The sequence below is a fragment of the Lissotriton vulgaris genome, chromosome 6, assembly GCF_964263255.1.
Source record: "Lissotriton vulgaris chromosome 6, aLisVul1.2, whole genome shotgun sequence".
Lineage (NCBI taxonomy): Eukaryota > Metazoa > Chordata > Amphibia > Caudata > Salamandridae > Lissotriton > Lissotriton vulgaris.
The window spans coordinates 1,252,356,266-1,252,377,332 of record NC_141694.1 but is presented as its reverse complement, the minus strand read 5'-3'; the positions used below and the strand labels follow the sequence as shown (position 1 = coordinate 1,252,377,332).

At 43.1% G+C, this 21,067-nt stretch overlaps 1 protein-coding gene across 2 annotated transcripts in view; it reads right to left on the bottom strand.

Annotated features, from left to right (window-relative positions):
- The window catches only part of LOC147708709 (uncharacterized), a 198,015-nt gene that overhangs the window by 136,566 nt on the left and 40,382 nt on the right, over positions 1–21,067 (bottom strand). For both annotated transcript variants that reach the window (XM_086927363.1, XM_086927364.1), the window contains exon 3: positions 18,845–18,946. In XM_086927363.1, coding sequence (XP_086783489.1) covers positions 18,845–18,946 — 102 coding nt within the window. The remainder of the gene's footprint in view (positions 1–18,844; positions 18,947–21,067) is intronic.

The window sequence follows — 21,067 nt, the reverse complement described above, 5'->3', positions numbered from 1 at the left end:
TGCCAGAGGTCACTCAATTTGCAAACACAAGAACAAGGATTTCAAATCATTGTTTATGTTCTACATCAGAAGTATTAATCACCACAACACATCTAGCCTTATCAGCATTAGAATCCCCTTTGCTGAAATTATATATATATATATATGTGTGTATAAATATGTATATATATATATATATATATATATATATATATATATATATATATATATATATATATATATCACGCTTCAAGCTGCGCAGACGAGCGTTTCTCCTTCTAACGCCGCCGCCCGCCGTAGACAAGACACGGACCCAAATCAAGTGCTTGGTTAATTTATTGTCCCAAAAACCGTCAGAGACGCGTTTCACCGCTTGCGCGGCTTGTTCACTCGATTATATATTACCTAGTAATAGTTATAGTAAGGACCTAGTTTCCATAGGAAAAGCATTTTTTCTTTTGCCAATATCTTGGGCGCTGTTTGAAGAATCATCTTGAAAGTTTCAAAACTAAAGGCATTTAAAACAAACTTTAACAGAAACATACATTCAGGTCGACTCCTGTCTAGAAAGTTTTGGGGTGATTCGTCATGCGGGGGCAGAGAAAAAAGGAGCACGGCTCCTGCCCTGCCATAGCAAACACTGCTTTGCTTAATTGAAGCGAGAGCAGGGAAACCTGCTCTCACTTCAATGAAGCAAAGCAGGATGGCTTTTGAGTAAGGGGAGCTGCATGTCAGTAGCTCCTCTTGCTCAAAAGCAATGCCGGCTCACGGAGGGAGCCGGCGTGACTGTGGGGGCCATTGAGGCTCCCCCCACGGTCCCCAGTGGAGAGACCGGGCCCGGGGGATGGGGTCCCCGGGACCTAAATTGCCCTCGGAAGGAAAAATAGGTCAGGCCCTGGGGGATGGGGTTCCCAGGGCACCAAAAATAGTAAAAGAAGGGGGGCCACACAGCCCCCCCCTTCTAAAAAATAAAATAAAGGAAAAAAATCTGGCATCTCGCCGGAGGTCCCGCCCCCTCCCTGCAACACTCTGCAAACGCACCATGGCGCGTTGTAAGTTGTGGAATTAATTTCCCTTGAATACTGAGGGTCCCTGGGGGTCAACTGGCCCACCAGTTACCTCCAGTGTGTGCCACAGAGCTGTGTTGCAGAGAGGTGGTCCCAGGCCACACCCCTTTTAACACAACTCTGCAAACACGGCTTCTAGCGCACTGCTGGTGGAGCAATGAGGTTCTCATGTGTCCTGAGGACCTCAGGCCACAGGTGAACTTCATCCTCCGAGCAGCAGTGCGCCAAGAATCGCGTTTGCAGAGTGGTGCCTTGTTTCTAGCTGAAACGGGTCAAATTATATAAAAAATGCAGCAACCAGTGTTGCAACGTGGTGGAAGGCCCTTTGCAAACCTAGAATGGTCACCTGTTATTTATTGCTAAATGTGGGTGTTAAATTGCTACTAATGGTGTGCAAGCCACTCTTGCTTCCCTCTGCACCTCTTGTGCCTTTCTGCATTTCTGTTGCTTCTTTCTGCATGTTTCTTTCTTTTTCTGCACTTCTCTTGACCTCATTCTGCAAATCTCTTGTAGTTTCTGCACCTCTCTTCCCTCTTTCTGCATGTCTGTTGCCTTTTTTCTGCACCTCATTTGCTTCTTTCTTCACCCCTGTTGTCTAACTCAATCAAAAGTCTTTATTTCGGTATTACAGTACCATAACAGAAGTAAGCACATGAATCTTGTATGGCAATGAACAGGGTAAAAGGTACTATAATATGCTCCCTATACAGACTCTTGGAAATGTAAGAAAGAAGAATAAATATTTGCAAAAAACCTGATACAGGTACATAAAGGGTACAAAGATAAACGAATTTCAACATTTAAATGATTTGTCCTATCAAAACAGAGTTAAGGTACTAGTGCCTATATAGATTTTGTTTTTATCTCAAATTAGCAGCCCGGTTACGCAACAACATCCATTTTAAAACCCAAGCCCCAAATGACCAGTAAAAGGATAAAAGTTTAAAATAGTAGCATAAAAACCAGTTATTTACAAACCAAAGTGCTAGTGCAGAGTACGCGCGCCCGATTGGTCTAAACATTTAGATTTCAGTTTGTTTTATTCATGCCAGTCGGGGAAGTAGATAGAGCCCTCCTTCTAATGGCCCAAAATTGGCCCAGAAATGTTGCTGTTGCACAAGCATAGAGGGGTCTCACATCTGACTTTAAAATACGTAGGGTGTCTTTATGGCTATGTGTCCCAAGTTGTCTGCATACCGGAGTTATCCAGTTTCTTCTAGGTCTGGCATAGGCAGCACACAGGCAAAGAATACATGGCCTATTGTTTCATTAGGGCATGGGCAAGAGGGACAGACCTTGGGCGTGTAGTGTATTTGTCAGCCAAGTGTTAGTAAAAGCATTGATGGGTAGGCAGCCATATCTGAACTGAGTATACAGTTTTCTGTCTGCCGGCACTTTTATAAAATCAAGATAACTTTCTAGCCGGCTGCTGGATTTGATATCAGTGAACACATCAGTTAAGCAGCCATGGCGTACTTTCGATAAATTCTTCTGTTCTACCCATGCCCAAAACTGTGATTTTAATAGGTCCCTAGAATATGTGGGCTGAAGACCTTCTAGCTCCTTAGGCACACCTATGTCTGCCGGATGGTATTTATGTATTTAATCCACCCAATTTTGTGGTTTGCTTCCAAGGCAGAAACCTCAGTAAAAGCAGCAGCATAGGACATTAGTTTGGGGGTTGTGAACAATTCATGCCAGAAGAGCAATGGGCGTAAGCTCACCTGGTCATTGATAGACCTGTCACCCATGTCAAGTTTCAAGGGAAGGAGGGGAGTGCTGTGTGGAAGTGATACCAGGCTCCTAAGAAACTTGTTTTCTATTGTTGAAAGGATGTTAGTGTTTAAGGAACCCCACAGTTCTGCCCCATAGAGCACACTACTCACTACCTTGCAACTATATAGCTTAAGTACAGGGGTTATAGGCCTGGTATAAGAGAGGCAGTGCTCCCGTCCCGTTTCAGGGACGCCCTCTCTAGATGTTTCTTCCATGCCATTCACTCGGACAGCTTACTTCCCAGGTAATCAAACGAACACACTCGTTCGAGCGGAAAATTATCAAGGACCAGGTTACCTTTAAAAGATTTGTGGGGATTTAGCATCATCAGCTTGGTTTTAGTGGTGTTGATGACCAAACCCCTCTCATCACAAAAGGTTGTAAAACAATTTAAAAGTTTTTGTAGGCCCATGGGAGTTTTGGACACCAAGAGGGTGTTGTCTGCAAACAACAAAGTAGCTATTTTGTGATTTGCCAACAAGGGAGTGTCGGCCGGAGTAGAGCACAAAAGATCGGCCACCTGGTTTACATAAAAGGGAGAAGAGGGTGGGGGCCAGGGCACACCCTTGGCCTACCCCCGTCTGATCTTGAATGGCTCAGTGTTTTGGCCCTGGTTTCCCCATCTTACACAGGCAAAATTATCCTCATGTAGCCTAATAAGTGGATCTAGAAGTTCCAAAGGCATATCAATGTCCAGAAGGACTTGCCAATGTAAATCCCTGGGGACTAGGTCGAAAGCTGTTTTAAGATCAATAAAGGCAAGATATAAACTTCCTTTGCCCAGCACAACTACCTTCCAATACAGCAGGATCAGGTGAAATGCCTGGTCAATGGTGCCAGTCTTCCGCCGAAAGCCCGCCTGGAGAGGAGAGAGGATGGCATTCTCCTTCATCCAGGTCTGGATTTTAACATGGAGAGAGCACCAGAAGACCTTCTGGGCACAATCTATCAAGCTAATTGGACGGTAGTTGGCGGGCTTCGACCTGTCCCCTTTCTTAAAAATGGCTATTACTTCTGCCCCCTTCCAGGTGTCTGGGATGCTCCCCCCGCCAGTGATATTGGTGGCAACTCTCATAAAATAAGTTGCCCAGTGTTCCCTGACAGCACGAAAAAGGTCTCCAGGGATGCCATCGGGACTGGGGGCTTTAGCTGGGATAATGGCATCAAGGGAGCACAGTATCTCCTCCCTAGTGAACATACCGGAAGACCTATGTTGTGGAGAGTCTGGGAACTATCAATAAAGTGACCGATAGAATATAGCTCACTAAAATATTTATGCCATTCAACGGCCGGAATATTATTTGCCGAGGGAGGTGTATGTTCGAAATTACTTTTAGACACCAGGGACCAAAACGTCCGACTATCACGATGCCCAATGGCCTCTCCTAGCTCTTCCCATCTCCTCTCATCCGATTCCTTTTTGGCTTCACCCTGCGCCTGTTTATATTCCTTCCTCGCTTTGCGAACACTGGCTGGCTCTCTGTTCTTAATAGCAACAGTCAGTCTCCCTCTCAAGGTCCTACACTCTTTATTGAACCATGAATGTCTTCCCAGAGGTCTACCCTGAGATTACCTGGTCTTATTAATCGGGGCGTGAAAAAAAACGGGCCAGGTAATCAAAGAATTCCCTATGGAGGGTACTACAACTACTCTGTTTAGGCAAGTCCGTGGTCGCTGATGTTAGGGTCGCTAAATGCTTAATTAGGGCATCCTTAATCAAATCTATCTTTGATTCGTCTGCCAATACCACAGGCCATTTGAGTCATCGCATATCGCTTGTGACTCTGTGAAAGTCAGCTTGGGAAGAAAGAGGCTGACAACAGCTTCTCTGAGGTCGTGCTTGTGGGAGGGAGATAATTAAATCGTGTGCACAAGAGACATAGAGCCAGCCACCCCCCCCCCCCCCCCCCCCCCAAATTGATAATCACATGTCTCTTTCAAGGTGCTCGGTATCTGCGAGAGGAAGCCATCGATGAGACTGAAAGAGGGATCAAAGAAGTACAATATCTGACGCCCGTTATCACAGCAGCCTCACCGGGATCAGAGGAGGCCAGGACTCGTCGCCCCAAGGTGCCACGTGCTTCTGCACAAGCGTGCACCAAGCGCCATCGTCTGCACCAGGAGGCACCAGCTCAAAAGGCAGAGCGTCATCGCACGGTGGAGGCTGGGCTGGGGCACCTCACTAACATCACAGGCACAGAGCCCCAGGCCACACCTCTTAAGGTACTGTTGTCAATCTACCCTTGAAACTACATGTTTTTTTGGACTCTAAAAATTGGACTAATAGTCTGCTCCCTATTGGCTATTATAGCTCTGCTGGGGCTTGTACTGTTTGCAGCACTCTTGTTGAGGTTAGATTGCTTAACTGGTGACATGGGGAAAAGAAAAGGGACCGAGACTGGGCTGGGAGGTACTATTAGGAAAAGATTTTAAAAACGGCTTCAGCCGCTGGTACAAGGAACTGGGTGTGATGGAGGGACAGGAGAGGATGTCCTCGGCTGCATAGAGAACATTATTGCAGATTGCAAAGAATTACTACTCACACCTTTACTAATTCCTTCCCCACCTAACAAGGATACCACTCACACCAAGCCCCCATGTTCCTTATGTTCTATCGGACGCACTACTGTAGGGTACGTGAACATCCCCAACCTATTTAAGAAAGCGGCAAGGAAAAGAAAAGCAATCCCAGCTGTGGAAGTGATAATAGTAATACTCTAGGTCCCTTGTGTGCCCAAAAGGAAGCGAGTCTCTCTGATAGCGTTATATCTGATGAGCTTCCACTCAGTAATCGATTTGCCCTTCTTGCTGATGACCCACTTTCAACTAAAGTGCACACTAACATGAACTGCACCCACACAACTAATAATGACTTGAGTGCAAATATCCCACAGGGAGAAAGGGAAGCTAACTATGGTCCTATACCCTCGAACCTTGATCTCCAAAGGGAAATTATAACTCTAAGAAAAAGCGTTGAGGCATTATCTACCTTGGTATCTAAACTCTAACAGCAACTAGATGGCCATATTAGACTACATCCACACCAACCTTCGCAATCATTACAATTGCCTACTTCATTCACCAATGCTAGCCAAAATATGGAACTTCAAACGCCCTCTGGGAAGCAATTTGATTGCAATGCCTTGCCCCTGTATTCCGACCATCAATCCATCCACAGCACAAGAGCGACTAAAGGTACATCTTTAAAGATATGTGGCTTAAATGTTGAGCATGGTAGGAAAAGTATGGGTTTGCCACAGGATCGAGGTGGGCATGGGCCAATGATAGGGCCACCTGTGCCGAGTATGGCCACAAGTTGTAAGAGGGTGTCCCTACCTTGCAGCCTTCCTCAACATCGTAAGCAGAGCAACCATTATAATTGTCAATCTAACTGACCAATGAAACTAAAGTAGACCCACAACATATTAAGTATGAGAATGCTGATGCCTTAAAAAAAAGCTATACATTGGTTGAGGCACATAAAGGGGTGTAGGTCAGTAATTAGAGACGATATTGTATACGGCAAAAGGTGCTCCTCACACCTGAGTATAGATGACGCAATTGAGCTAAGGCTAGCGTCCGAGCATCTGGTGCACAATTTAATTGCCCTAGAGACTAGATCCCATCCAAGCCCTTTCACGAAAATCTGGTTGAGACTAAGCATCCCTTTAATACCAGTTCAAGCTGGAAATACGTACCAGCCTGTTGGGGATCCTCCCATCTCATCTCTATCCCAGAATGATTGACTAACCCTAGCCGCCAACAAGGTTTTCCCCACCAACCTTACTATAGGTCCTACAAAAAACACCGACTGTGTATTTCCTTATCCTGACGTAACTTCTAGAGAGCAAGAGAGAACGTTACACCCTACACAGTTGGCTCTAGTCCTTGACCCACCGCCCGTGATGAGTGATTGTACCCGGGCCATTGATCCGGAAACGGCCATTGATTGCCAAGCATTGCCCAAATTGAATGTCCCCACACCTTTTTTGGCTCCTACTTCTAAAGTCAATGGGCAAATGTTGAGAATCACGTCATGGAATATGGAGGGTATAAGGGGGAAGCTTGATCACCTGCATTGGCTGGAGCTTGTCGCAGAGACTGAGATTTGTTTGCTCCAAGAAACCTGGAGTTTGACCCCTACATCCATTCCAGGCTGTAAGACCTTCCACAGACCTGCAATACCATCCAAACATGGTCGGCCCTCAGGAGGGCTGCTCATACTTGTAAGTTGTACATTAAATTGCAACGCCCAAGAGTTGATTACTAACAGTCCAGATGTTCTTGGGATTAGGATAACCAATGGTAAGGGTAAAACGGCCGATATATATAATGTATATGCTAGGAGTACCAGAGGTGGTAGTTCTCCAACTCTCCAGGTCTTGGACAACTCATTGGAAGCCGGGCTTGACAGTTATCCGCTAATAGTTGGTGGTGACTTCAATGTAACTTTTGGACCACTTAATTGGGCAGAGGCCAATGAGGTAATTGAGGAGGACAAATTATGGAGGGTACCCCGCTGGAACTCACCCCAATCAATAATGGTCGCAAGCTGCACTTCAGTTAAACGCGATATCCTTAGAATATAGGTTAAGGGCCACAAATGGTAGAACTATTTTAGACAGAGGAGGAGGAATGACTTTTGCTGGACCAAATGGGTCATGTAGGATTGACTACATACTAGTGGACCTGACACTTTGGCCGTTGGTACAGGATATGGCCATAATCCCATAGTGTGACAGTGATCATAACCCCCTTATTCTGTCCATTCATAATCCCTGGGGTGGTATTGGAAGCGAGCCCCCGACACCATCAAGCACAAAGATTCTAACCCCGTTGTCTCTTTCTGCCCTCGTGTTCCCTCTTTCTGTACCTTTCCTGCCTGTTTTTTGCATCTCACTTGCCTCTCCCTGCACTTTCCTTGCTTCTTTCTTCACCTCTGCTGCTTCTTTCAACAATTCTCTGGCCTCTTTGTGCAGTTCTCTTGCCTGTTTCTGCACTTCTCATGCCTCTTTCTGCACCCCTGTTACTTCATTCTGCACTTTCCACGCTTGTTTCTGCACCTGTCTTGCTTCTTTCTGCACCCCTGTTGTCTCTTTATGTAGCTCTTTTGCCTCTTTCTACACCTTTCTTGCTTATTTCTGCACCTGTGTTGTCTTTCTGCGCAGCTGTTGCCTCTTTCTGCACCTTCTTTGCTTCTTTCTGCGCCACCGTTGTCTCTTTCTGCACTCGTCTACCCGCTTTCTGTGCCTTTCCTGCATCTCACTAGCCTCTTTCTGGACTTTCTTTGCTTCTTTCTAAACCTCTGTTGCTTCTTTCAGCAATTTTTTTGGCCTCTTTGTGCAGTTCTCTTGCCTGTTTCTGCACTTCTCTTGCCTCTTTCTGCACTCATGTTGCTGCATTCTGCACTTTCCATGCTTTTGTCTACACCTGTCTTGCTTCTTTCTGCACCCCTGTGGTCTCTTTATGTACCTCTTTTGCCTCTTTCTGCACTTTTCTTGCCTTTTTCTGCACCTCTCTTCCCTCTTTCTGCACGTCTTTTGCCTCTTTCTGCACCTCATTTGCTTCTTTCTGCACCCCTGTTGTCTCTTTCTGCACTCGTCTTCCCTCTTTCTGTACCTTTCCTGCCTGTTTTTGCATCTCACATGCCTCTTTCTGCACTTTTCTAGCTTCTTTCTACACCTCTGTTGCTTTTTTCAGTAATTCTCTGGCCTCTTTGAGAACTTCTCTTGCTTGTTTCTGCACTTCTCTTGCCTCTTTCGGCACCCCTGTTGTCTCTTTATATACATCTTTTGCCATCTTTCTGCACTTTTCTTCCCTTTTATGGCACCTCTCTTCCCTCTGTCTGCATGTCTTTTGCCTCTTTCTGCACCTCATTTGCTTCTTTCTGCACCCCTGTTGTCTCTTTCTGCACTCGTCTTCCCTCTTTATGTACCTTTCATGTCTGTTTTTGCATCTCACTTGCCTCTTTCTGCACTTTTCTTGCTTCTTTCTACACCTCTGCTGCTTCTTTCTGCAATTCTCTGGCCTCTTTGTGCACTTCTCTTGCCTGTTTCTGTACCTCTCTTGCCTCCTTTTGCACCTGTTGGCTCTTTCTGCACCTCACTTGCTCCTTTCTACACTTCGCTTGCCTCTTTCTGCACCCCTGTTGCTTCATTCTGCACTGTCCATGCTTCTTTCTGCACCTGTCTTCCTTCTTTCTGCACCCCTGTTGTCTCTTTATGTGCCTCTTTTGCCTCTTTCTGCACTATTCTTGCCTTTTCTTGCACCTCTCTTCCCTCTTTCTGCATGTTGGTTGTCTCTTTCTAAACCTCATTTACTTCTTTCTGCACCCTTGTTGTCTCTTTCTGCACTCGTCTTCCCTCTTTCTGTACCTTTCCTGCCTGTTTTTGCATCTCACTTGCATCTTTCTGTACTTTTCTTGCTTCTTTCTACACCTCTGTTGCTTCTTTCAACAATTCTCTGGCCTCTTTGTGCAGTTCTGTTGCCTGTTTCTGCACCTCTCTTGCCTATTTTTGCACCTCTGTTGGCTCTTTCTGCACCTCACTTGCTCCTTTCTACACTACTCTTGCCTCTTTTGCACCTCACTTGCTTCTTTCTGCAACCCTGTTGTCTCTATCTGCACTCGTCTTCCCTCTTTATGTACCTTTCCTGTCTGTTTTTGCATCTCTCTTGCCTCCTAATGTGCCTCTTTGGCCTCTTTCGGCACCTCTGTTACTTCTTTCTGCACTTGTCTTGCCTCCTTCTGCACCTCTTAGTTAGAGGTAGTTTTAATCCCCCTGCCCTATTATGTACCAGGGACATACAGGGGAGGTCATGCCAATCACAGGGGTACCCCAACCCATTGTGTTCCCTAGTGTATGTAGGTGTTTTCACTGTATTCTAAGTGTCTTTCATTCGCTATATAAAACTTTATAAATAAATAGCACTGGCTCCGGGCCTGGTTAGTCACAGTCAGTTACCACCAGTACCAGTCAGCAAAAAGTTGGGGGCACAGGATGACATTACAACAAGGCCTCTTTCCGCTCCTCTGTTGGTTCTTTGTGCACATCTCTTGCTTCTTTCTTCATCCTTCTGGACTTCTATTGCCTCTTTCTGCATTTCTCTTGCTTCTTTCTGCACCTTTCTTCCTCTTTCTGCACATGTCCTACCTCTGTAGGCATAGTTAAAAATGAACATTTAAAAAACCTTTGAAATTCACTGAAAAAAAAACACAGGTTTTAGTGACGTTATAGTTAATTGGACATTTTAGTTGTACAAAACCTGTGAAATTTGGCTGTTATAGTTAGTTCAACTAACTGTAACTTGCGCCCCCCACAATTCACTGCTGATGACGTCACATATTACATCATTCATGACATGGTCAGTGAAATCACTGATGACATCTCAAATAAAATCACTGATGACATCACTGATTACATCATTCACGTGATAATCTGATGCACCTCCTCACACCCTACTATAACCTTTGATACACCCACTCTAATATACATTCTATCATTTTTGAAACCATAGACACACCAATACACCCAGTGAATCACCCACTCACACATCCATGAGGGGAGTCATACATCCCCACCCACACTGACATGCAAGCACACATACAGATAGTCAGACAACCAGTCAATAACTCATATAGACACTCATGTAGCTACTCACCAACCCATGCAACCGCTTACTCACCAACTGACAGACTAATACAGACATTCACACAATTTAGTCACTAACCCATGCATTCAGTAAGACATGTTTAATCACTCACTTATACAGTCAGTCAAGCACCAACTAAATCACGTATTCAGGTACTAAAACACCCACTCATTCTTCAATACACCTTGCATATATAAATATAAAACATAGTTAAACTTTACAGAAACACACATTCACTGGATGATGTCTTCAGAAATGTCATCAGTGATGTCATTTGAGATGTCATCAGTGATGCATTGACTTCACTGACGACATCTAAAATGACATCACTGATGACATCATCCATGTGATCATCTGATACACCTCCTCACACCCTAATAAAATCTTTCATACACCCACTCTAAAATACAGACTACCAATATCGAAACCATAGACAGACCAATAGCAGTTATTACATACCCGCTCAGGGAATTCATATGTCTACACACACATCCACCCACTCACCCATACAGTCACTCATACTTGCAGTCAATCATCAATACATCCACTGATATATCTACTATCACCCATAGAGACACTCACACACTGCCACTCACCCAGAGTTACTCAAAAACCTAGTCAATCATCAATACATCCTCTGATATATCTACTCATACATCCATAGACACTCACACACTGCCACTCACCCATAGAGTTACTCAAAAACCTAGTCAGTCACCCCAAGAATTACTCACCTATACAGTTATATACACTATGTCTCTTATTCATATAGATATGTACTACCTCCAACAATTACTGACATAAGCACACACTTATCCATGCAGCCACTGTCACAATCACTCACTGTCACATATACTCACTTATATACTTCAACACTTACAAATACTGCATTTCACATATGTAGTTACTTACACATATACCCCTAACACATCCACTCACTCACCAACACAGCTATACATACACTCACTTACCCATACACTCCCTAACATGCACTCATAAATGCATACACACACTGAATCACCCACTTGCACATCCATGCAGGGAGTCATACACCCCCCCCCCCGCCCAAACAGACACTCAGGCACCCATACAGGTTCTCAGACAACCAATCAATCTTCAATATACATTGACATGTATAGATTTAACATTTTTTAACTTTTTAGACACACTCAGTCCCTGGATGATGTCATGAGTGATGTCATTTGAGATATCATCAGTGATGTCAGTGAGCATGTCATGAGTGATGTAATATGTGAAGTCATCAGCAGTGCATTGCGGGGGCGCGAGTTATAGTTAGCTAACTATAACAGCTGCATTTCTCTGGTTTTATACGAGTGAAAAAGTCCAACTAGCTATACCGTCCCTGAAACCTGTTTCTTTCAGTGAATATATATATATATATATATATATATATATATATATATATATATATATATATATATATATATATATATATATATATATATATATATATATATATATATATATATATGATGTTCCTAGAATGCTTTTTTTAACTATAATACACATGCATCTTCTAGAAGGGCTGTCTCCGGATTTAACACTACCACCCGTCCTAACAACCATTTGAGCCCTGGTATACAGATTGTGACCCAAGGATTTCACTCTCACCCGTAGTGTTTATGACATTTTTGGCGCAGCCGACACGTTCCTTTGGCTACTCTCCACAGTCCAATATGGATAACACCCAGAGCACTGCTAGCCTTGATCAGAACACATGTAATTATCCCGTTGTGCTAGCTGAGATGCTTGGGGCAAACAACACTGGATGAGTGACTACTTCCTAGACCTAAACTGCAACAAGAGAGAACTACTGCTTTTAGGGAAGCTCAAGATAGCAAGACACACTTTAATCTGCCTCATCCCACCAACTCCAGCTACCAACGTCAAGTCAGTAGCCAGTTTACTAAATGTGGAACATTTATTGAAGTGTATTCTGTCTCCTCCACTTGTATTAAAACACTGCGCCCTCTAGGAAAAATACTGCCTTTTTAACCAAATATGTACAGGCCAAATTCACCTATGCATGTGTTTTTTCCCAAGACCAATTTCAGTATCCGACTATACCTAGGTCTTCCTGAAAACATCCTACAGTAAATTGAGATAAACCAGAAATTCGCAATTAGAAGGGTGATAACTCTAAAGGAAATTGTTAGTAACATGTAATAATCGGTTTGCACCATGTAGTACTATAGTCACACGCTGTGCACACTCCTGCATAGAGTGTTCGGTTTGGAATAGTACAACTGCTTTCAGTTTCGAGTTGACTCGCAATACCTCCCCTCCATGCAGTGTCAGTCACATTGTGGGCCTAAGCCTAAGCTCGTTTGGGAACTACCTAGGGCCATGTCCTTACCCACTGCCCCACAATCAGTACCCATAAGGCAAAAGAAGGAGCATTAGTTCTGCCCGCCATGCACTCGACAGATCACCAGTACTTCGCTCAATACCTACCTTCAGTGTGCACATGGCACAGAACATGGTCCGTTCGCAGTAACTGAGAGCTGTGGCAAAGAAATGGGGTCTGTTTAGATGCTTCATCAGATGAGCAAGTGCTTGACATAGTACTTACTCAGGGCCAATCACTGCTTACCGAGTCTTAGACCTGTCAGCCTTAGGGTGGTCTTATCCTGAATTTTTGCCTTACTCAACCACATTTCCTGACCTCCTTTTTTCTGGAATTAGGGCTCCGGCGCTTTACCACTGTTAACCAGTGCTAAAGTGCATGCGCTTTTTCATCTTAGTATAATATTGGCTTATTCCCAATTGACATATTTAAATTCCTTATACGCCCCCAGTAAAGTGAACAACATGTGCCCAGGGTCTGTAAATTAAATACTACTAGTGGACCTGCAGCACTGATTGTGCCACCTACCTAAGTTGCCCTTCAAACAAGCCTCAGGGCTGCCACTGCAGAGCCTGTGTGTGCAGTTTAAACCGCCATTTCAACCTGCAAAATAAACCTTTTGCCGGCGCAAACCTTCATTTTAAATACAGATAAGTCCCCCATAGGGTAGGCCCTCGACAGGTGCAATGCATTTAAAAAGCAAGACATGTACTTTAGTTTTACATGTCATGTTAGTGAAAAACTATTACATTTGTTTTTTATAACTGGAAGGCCTTTATCAACTATAGGATAACATTGGAAATGCCTTATTACCTTTTATAAGTGTAATTTATAAATGGGAAGATTAAACTGGTTCAAGTGTGGTGTTCCTGGAATCCTAATTTAACACCTTGACTGCAGAGCGAATTCTGCCACGGTGCTGGTATTCTAATGAGTGGGAGGGGTTCGGACGGCCCCTGGCGGTCCTTCGTACATGCCTATCATGTGGGGTGGCCGGGGGCCGTCTGCGGCATCAAAGGGGTTAAAATCCCAATTTATAGTGAATTCCGATTTTAAATTATAATCCTGAAAATGCCACGTTTATAAAATTGGCATGTTCTTGCCTTAACCATTTGATGCTTGCAGCCTGTCTCTTGTCATTTGACTGGGTGTAGTTGGCAGTTGGGCTGTGTGTATTCCTCCTAGACTGCCACTCACAATGGAAGCTTAGGTGTGACTGAATGGGCAATCATTGACAAGATGGGAGGGAGGAGCTGGACCTAGCCTCAATTACACCTGAATAGGCTGTGACCTGTCGCCACAAAAAAGGCTGCATATTCCCTTTAGTTAGTCTGGCGCCAGGGCAGGGATGGAAGAGCATCGGTGCACTTCAAAGGCATGCCTCTAGAAGCTTCTTCCCACTTCCAACTGTCCAGCTGGGTATAAAAGAAGTAGCTCGGACACCACCACTTCAGTAAACTTCTCGACCTGTGGATACTATGCCAAGAACAAGGACTGCTGTGCTGCTGAAGGACAGCCACTCTGCTGGACCCTTGTTCTGTTGTGCTGATCTGCTGCCCTCTTGCTTGCATAAAAAGGACAGGACCTGCATCTCTTGATCCTAGAACCCAGAATGATTCCAAGGGCTAGTTGGCTGGCCTCCTGATCTGAAGCCTCAGGGTGGTGAGAGTGTTGTGTGTCAGTGTCCTGAATAAATGCAGATTGATCCTGCACACACAAAGAACTACCAACCAGCACTTGACCTCAACCTTGGCCCAAACAAAACATGCCACAAAATCAATACACAAAATGCGCACAAATTGTCAATCTGCATGTGTCTTTATTGTTGGGAGGGGTGATATGTGTGTCCGTTTCATACTGGACTTGTTCTTGGTTCATCAAAAACTCAACGATTTTCAGAAGAAGGCAAAGGAAAATATAACCAGATGATATTTTCATGTCTATACTGTGCTGTATAGTTTATAGCGGGTCTATACATAACTGCATTTATATATATTTTATATATTTAGGGGAAGATGACTGGGTGTGAATGTGCAAAATCCACCATGTATCATGAATTGATCATTGTGACCCAAACTATGCAGAGCGGTGCCTGTGATGTCCCAGTAGGATGATGAATATTGAGGATGCTGAAACTGGTTCTCATTTGTGGCAAGAGAAGACGGAGTCAGTTTTGAGTTGGTGTCCGGTGGGTGGGGTAGGGTAGGGGTGTGTTACAAGACTTGCTGGACTGTATCAGTATCAAAATCTTTATTCGGTTATTCAAGCAGAAACAACCATAAAAGCACAAGATAATTAATTAATAACACAATAAAACGTATACAGATATTAAAAGATCAAACCACGTATAAAAACACATGTTAAAATCAACAATCACAGTTAGGCGAATGTAATAATAATGACAATACTAAGCAATTAACCCTCCATGCTATTTCTAAATTTTAGGGCAGATTTTAGGAAACCAATCACAAATAATGTACTTTCGGGGTTTAACAATTGCAGGTAACAAAGTGCTGGTCTAACCTGGGTGAGGTTCAGTTTTTTTTAGATGGGACTTAAGGTAAAACCTCTGAGGTAAATCGTAAAAGGGGCAGATGAATAAAAAGTGCACCAGGTCCTGCGGAGACTCATTATCGCAGCCGCAGGGGGGTAGCACTTGACCTCGATGGGAACCCTTTGGAACAGTTAACATAAGGTGGAAATAGTCCAGTCGGAACCTAGTTAGCAGGTGTCGATCGAAGCCCGACATCGGACAAGATAGATAAGGCTCCATGGAAGGTATAGTCTTCAGGATAGCATGTTTCCGGACACTAGGTTTGTTTAGTTCTACCTCTTCGCGATGCATGCGTTGTGAAAGGGAAAAAGTTTTCCTCACAAACTCTACATCAGCGAGCCTAATAGAATCAGGATTTAAAAAGAGTTCTGAACGCCCCATACCAAAGAAACAATCTTTCAAATTTTTTAGCCACAGGATTTTGAGCATATTATCCAGGGATAAAGCCTCTCTCAGGAGTAGGTGGTTTAAAATCAAGTCTTTTTTAGCCAACATTTTAACCAGCAAATTAGTGGCCGTAGTGCTAAGGTATCACTTATAAATGGAGTGCCAATTTCTTCATGCACTATCAAGTTGGAAGTCCCCCTCGGGACCCCAACAATTGTTTCAAGAAGTTATTCTCTGCCACCACAATATCGTTAGCTGCCACATACCCCCAGAGTTCACTACCATAGCTTCCTATTGCCACACTCTTTGCCTGATAGATCTTTAATAGTGCAGCAATAGGGCGTTTACCCATTTTCCTGGCAAAATTAAAGATAGAAGCGTTAGCCCGAGTTATCTCCCCCCTTTTCCTCTGAAGTGATGGGCCCCATTTTAACTGATCGCCGAACAGGACGCCCAGATATGAGTAGGTTCTTGTTGTGGGGACCTTCTCATCGTTAACCCGAAATAAAGACGGCTTCTTATTACGCTGCCCTACCTGCATTACAAAGGATTTGGTATTGTTAATAGATAAGTCGCTAGCTTTCATAAAACTGTGAAAAGAATTTAATAGGGTTTGAAGACCTCTTGCGGTCCTAGCCAACAAAACGGCATTGTCCGCATATAATAGGACAGGCAGACCCTTACGACCGGCATAGGGGTAATCAGCACCAGTATTTAATAAAAACTCCTCCAGGTTATTAATATATAAATGGAAGAGAAAGTGGGCCAAAATACAGCCCTGCCTAACACCCCTGTGGACTCTAAAGTCCCTGGACACCCTAAGGTCCTGTGAATACCTCACGTTAGCCCTGGTATCCTGATGCAAATCCACCAGGAGGTTAACCAGATTAGGCTTCACCCCCATGGTGCCGATGGCCTCCCAGAGCTTTCCCCGATTAACACAGTCGAAAGCTGAAGAGAGGTCCATGAACGCCATGTGGATGGTGCCCTGCCGCGCTAGGGTGTATTTACCTGGGACCACGTATAGGTTGAGACACTGCGCTATTGTGGAGTGACCGGGCCGGAAGCCATATTGAATTTTGGACTTGCTGGACTGTCAGGTTCTTATGTAGCTGTTAGAAAATAAAGCCAACTGTAGCTCTTCCTAGGTCCCTGGTATTGTGTCCAGAATGGTAGAGCCAATCTTTTACAACAGCAAGCCACTAAGGTTGGAGATAACCCCTAAAATAATAGGATTTTGGGAGAGTTACTATGTTATAGGGACACTGTTTTAAGGAGAACCACCTGCTGACCAGTGACTGACAGCAGGTAGGGTTGATACTTGAGGGAATGAAGTCTTAGTGCTTGAGGAGGGTAACATGGTACCGTAGTATAGATGTAGTGTAAGGAAGAGCCTACAAATCTCACAAATAGTAATGTAAATCCTGCACTGTGAAAAAGTGTCTCTCATAGAAAAGTTCAGGAGAATTTAAATAAAATAAATCACCTGTAAAAGAAAGTCTCCCATTGTGACTCCCGTAAAATTGTTTACTGATAGGGAATCTTGCAGAAATCTAGAGTTTGTTTAAGGCTAACCTGCAGTAATTAATACATAAGTATTGAACCCAGATAAAGGAAAAAATATTTTATGTTCGGAAGTTGTGAGGATCCCTGATGGATCAAATATGTACAGTGAACAGGAGAATCCCTCCAAGGTTCAGGAGAATGGGTATGAAAAGAAAATAATTTGGTGTGGTCTACAGTAGGAGGAGTATACTGAACCGCGTTTATTATTGAAACTCCACAAAGAGTCCTGGCCATGGTAGCCTCACTTCGGATAAAGGGAAGGATCAAATGTTAACGGTTTGAAGTTGGATTTAAAAATGCTCCAGAATCAAAGTCCTGTTTGAAAACAAGGGAGCTCAGCATGTATACAATCCCTGAGGTTCATTGAAGGGACGCAATTTGCTGTAGAGAAATTACTGCAAAATGACGGGAGTTTACGCTACTTTACGTGAGGACCGAAACCCTGCATTTAGCACTATTTTCTTAACGCAAAATGCTCCCATGTGTCCCAAATGAGCCAGAGGATGTATTTTGCACTAAGAAAATATAAAATGCTCCCATGTGTCCCAAATGAGCCAGAGGATGTATTTTGCACTAAGAAAATATAAAATGCTCCCATGTGTCCCAAATGAGCCAGAGGATGTATTTTGCACTAAGAAAATATAAAATGCTCCCATGTGTCCCAAATGAGCCAGAGGATGTATTTTGCACTAAGAAAATAGTGCTAAAAGCAACAGAGCAGGAACAACAGGAGCCGGCAGCCACTCACACTCTGTTCCCGTGTTCTTCGGTAGGCATTTTCCCCAAAATTACTTCAAAATTACGCAAACAGGCATAATTGCATCATTTTGGGGCATTTCATGTCACAACAGTAATGCAAAATTATTAATATTGCTCCAATTACTCCGGCGAAATTAAAGTTTTTTCCAGGCCTAATACAGGCCAGACCCACTACAGCACAGCACTGCTGGTGGCCAAGTCTGTAGCGAATGGGAGAAATGAACACCGTAAAACATTCATGTGACTATACTGTTTCATCCGGTATTTGGCTTATACTGTACCTTATGAACAAAAGTGAAATAAAAAAGCAAATCTTTTCAGGGTTTTTATCGACAGTAAAGTCTGTAAAGTCGTAACATGGCATAATGGGGTCTGTTTCTAATGAAATGCAAAGCTGTAACGACAACTCACATTCCACATTTTATGAGTACCGCGTTTCAAGAGGTCTAGGATCGGTGGCTGCTCCTTCAGAGTGCTTGCTGCCAAGCTATGGAACTCCCTTCCTGTTCATATCCGTGCGATCGACGGACTCTTGGCGTTCAGGAAGGCTGTTAAAACCTTCCTTTTCCCTTAGATCCTTAGTGTTGTTGTGTTCTGGTTCCTGCTATTACTTTTGTCCGGTTTTCTGTTCTGTCAGCGCCAGGACGCCCCTTTGCTGGGGCATCTGTGCGCTCTACAAATCGGGCTAACATAACATAACATGATGGAAATACCAATTTGCCTTTACTTCTCACTTACCTGAATAACAACTTCTGCTAAGCCTTCTTTCGGAGGCGGTGTGAAGCACATCTTCCTTTTCTTTAGCTCTCAAAGTCAGAAGAGAGTTTGAAATAAGAGGACCTGTTATTGAATAAAAGATTGCAATGAATCCAGAGCAGCAGTTCTTAACCTTGAGTCTGCGGACCCCTGTCAGTCCACGATGCCCGACTCTTTGGAAAGTGAAATACGATTAGCAGATAGATAAATTATATACACATAAGAAAGCAAAACTGAAACTTTTAAAACACTCTCTAAATCTGAAGGACTTTGAAATTGGATGCTAAACTTTCAGTTTGTATCCTTAGCTTGATTTTTAAGAGCACTGCAAATACAGCAAAAAGAATCAGGTGCGGATGATTGATAGACCTGATTGAAGATCTAGCATGTGAAACAAAAATAAAGGGCAGGCATTAGGAGCACAACATGTACACAGGATATGCTAGATTCTGGGATATTGCATTGTCTTTTAGAAATAATCCCACATTTTGAAAGTTCCAACCTTCCCATTAAAATGTCGATGTTGATATTTATTTTGTTTGTGAATTAAATAAAATATTTTATAGTCTGGTTAAAACGTTTATTTCTGTATTTTTGTGTATTGTTATGATGTGCAAATCACTGAAATTCCTTAGGCCGGGGTTCCTGGATTCCAGAAGTGATTCAGTGTAAGGTCCACTGAAGTCAAAAGGTTAAGAACCGCTGATCTAGAGCAGCACATCAAGAAAGGACTAAATGCAGCATGAAATGTAAGCATCATCAATAATTTTCCCCACCTTTACTTAAATTTACCCATCAGCCCCACTATTAAACATGATATATTTTCAAACCTGACACATTTACACAATAGGCTCTTCTACTGCGCAATCAGGTACCCATGACTGTGTTGACAAATAGCAAATAGTCGCTCCTTCACACTATGGATGAAATATGTTCACAGGGATCTCAGCATTTCAATATTCATGTAGGGAACAACTGTCCTGACTAACAATGTGTTCAAATGAACCTACCGTACCCAACCCCCCCATCCCCCAATCTTGCACCCACTGAAAAATAGCAATTTTGTGGCCACCCAAAGTATCCTTTTGGAAATATCATGCAAACTATACCTGAAGAAAAGGCAAAATTTTCTGAACTCGGTTCTAGGTTAGATTACAAGCAAGCATTCATTTAATTAGCGATAACCGTTCCTTTGAGTTTTATCAACCCAGTTTATCTATTTCCAGCATGCTATCACAGCCAAATTCTCAAGGCCAGTAGTCGAATTTAGAATTGCAAGTCTTTGAAATAAATGCCCAACACCCCTTCCGTCCCCCCCCCCCCCCCAAAAAAAAGCTAAAACTAGTCACTAAGTACCCAAATAGTTTATCGTTTTCATACATATGTTAAATCTGGAGATATTAATACCAGCAAGCCAAAGCAGAAATCTCACACAGCTGCTGTAAATATTTAAAGGACATAAAGATGATAAGACAAGTGCGAAGATTAACAACTTTGGCCTCTGTACACTGTTTACAAGAAGTCTCTGCAATGTGCGGTGATGGGAAACTAGGGTTTTTCCCAATGAAGAGTAGATTCATTACACCCCTGCTTCTTAGCAATATATTGCAATGTTCACACTACTGTGAATTTTATTTTCTAAAATAATTACTAGTAATTAAACGTAAACAAAAAGTCCAATTGTGGATACAACACCCCCACAGCTGTAATGCTAAAAGTAATACAAGTAAGAAATAGTCTACAATGTAGCTGATACATAATAATTGTTAAGAAAAGTAGGGTGTGCCACTCACCATGAACTAAACCGTGACACATAAAAGCTAGTACTGGATAGCTTGAGTTAAGAAAGGGCATTTCAGAAGCACATTCATTGTGATAAGATTTACTATGAATTTACATCTGTCTTTTTTATGCCTAAGTTTCCTGGTAACCATACAAAGAACAGTCGAAAACATAATGTGTACAACTTCTCAAATTTTTGGATGCTGAAATACATCCCATTTTAGCTCTTGTGGAAGGTTATCTGATTTATTCAGGATAATTTATTTTTTTTAACAACTTTGTTGAGTAGTTTTTGAGCACTGACTATACAGAACTAAACCGTGACACATAAAAGCTAGTACTGGATAGCTTGAGTTAAGAAAGGGCATTGCAGTAGCACATTCATTGTGATAAGATTTACTATGAATTTACCTCTGTCATTTT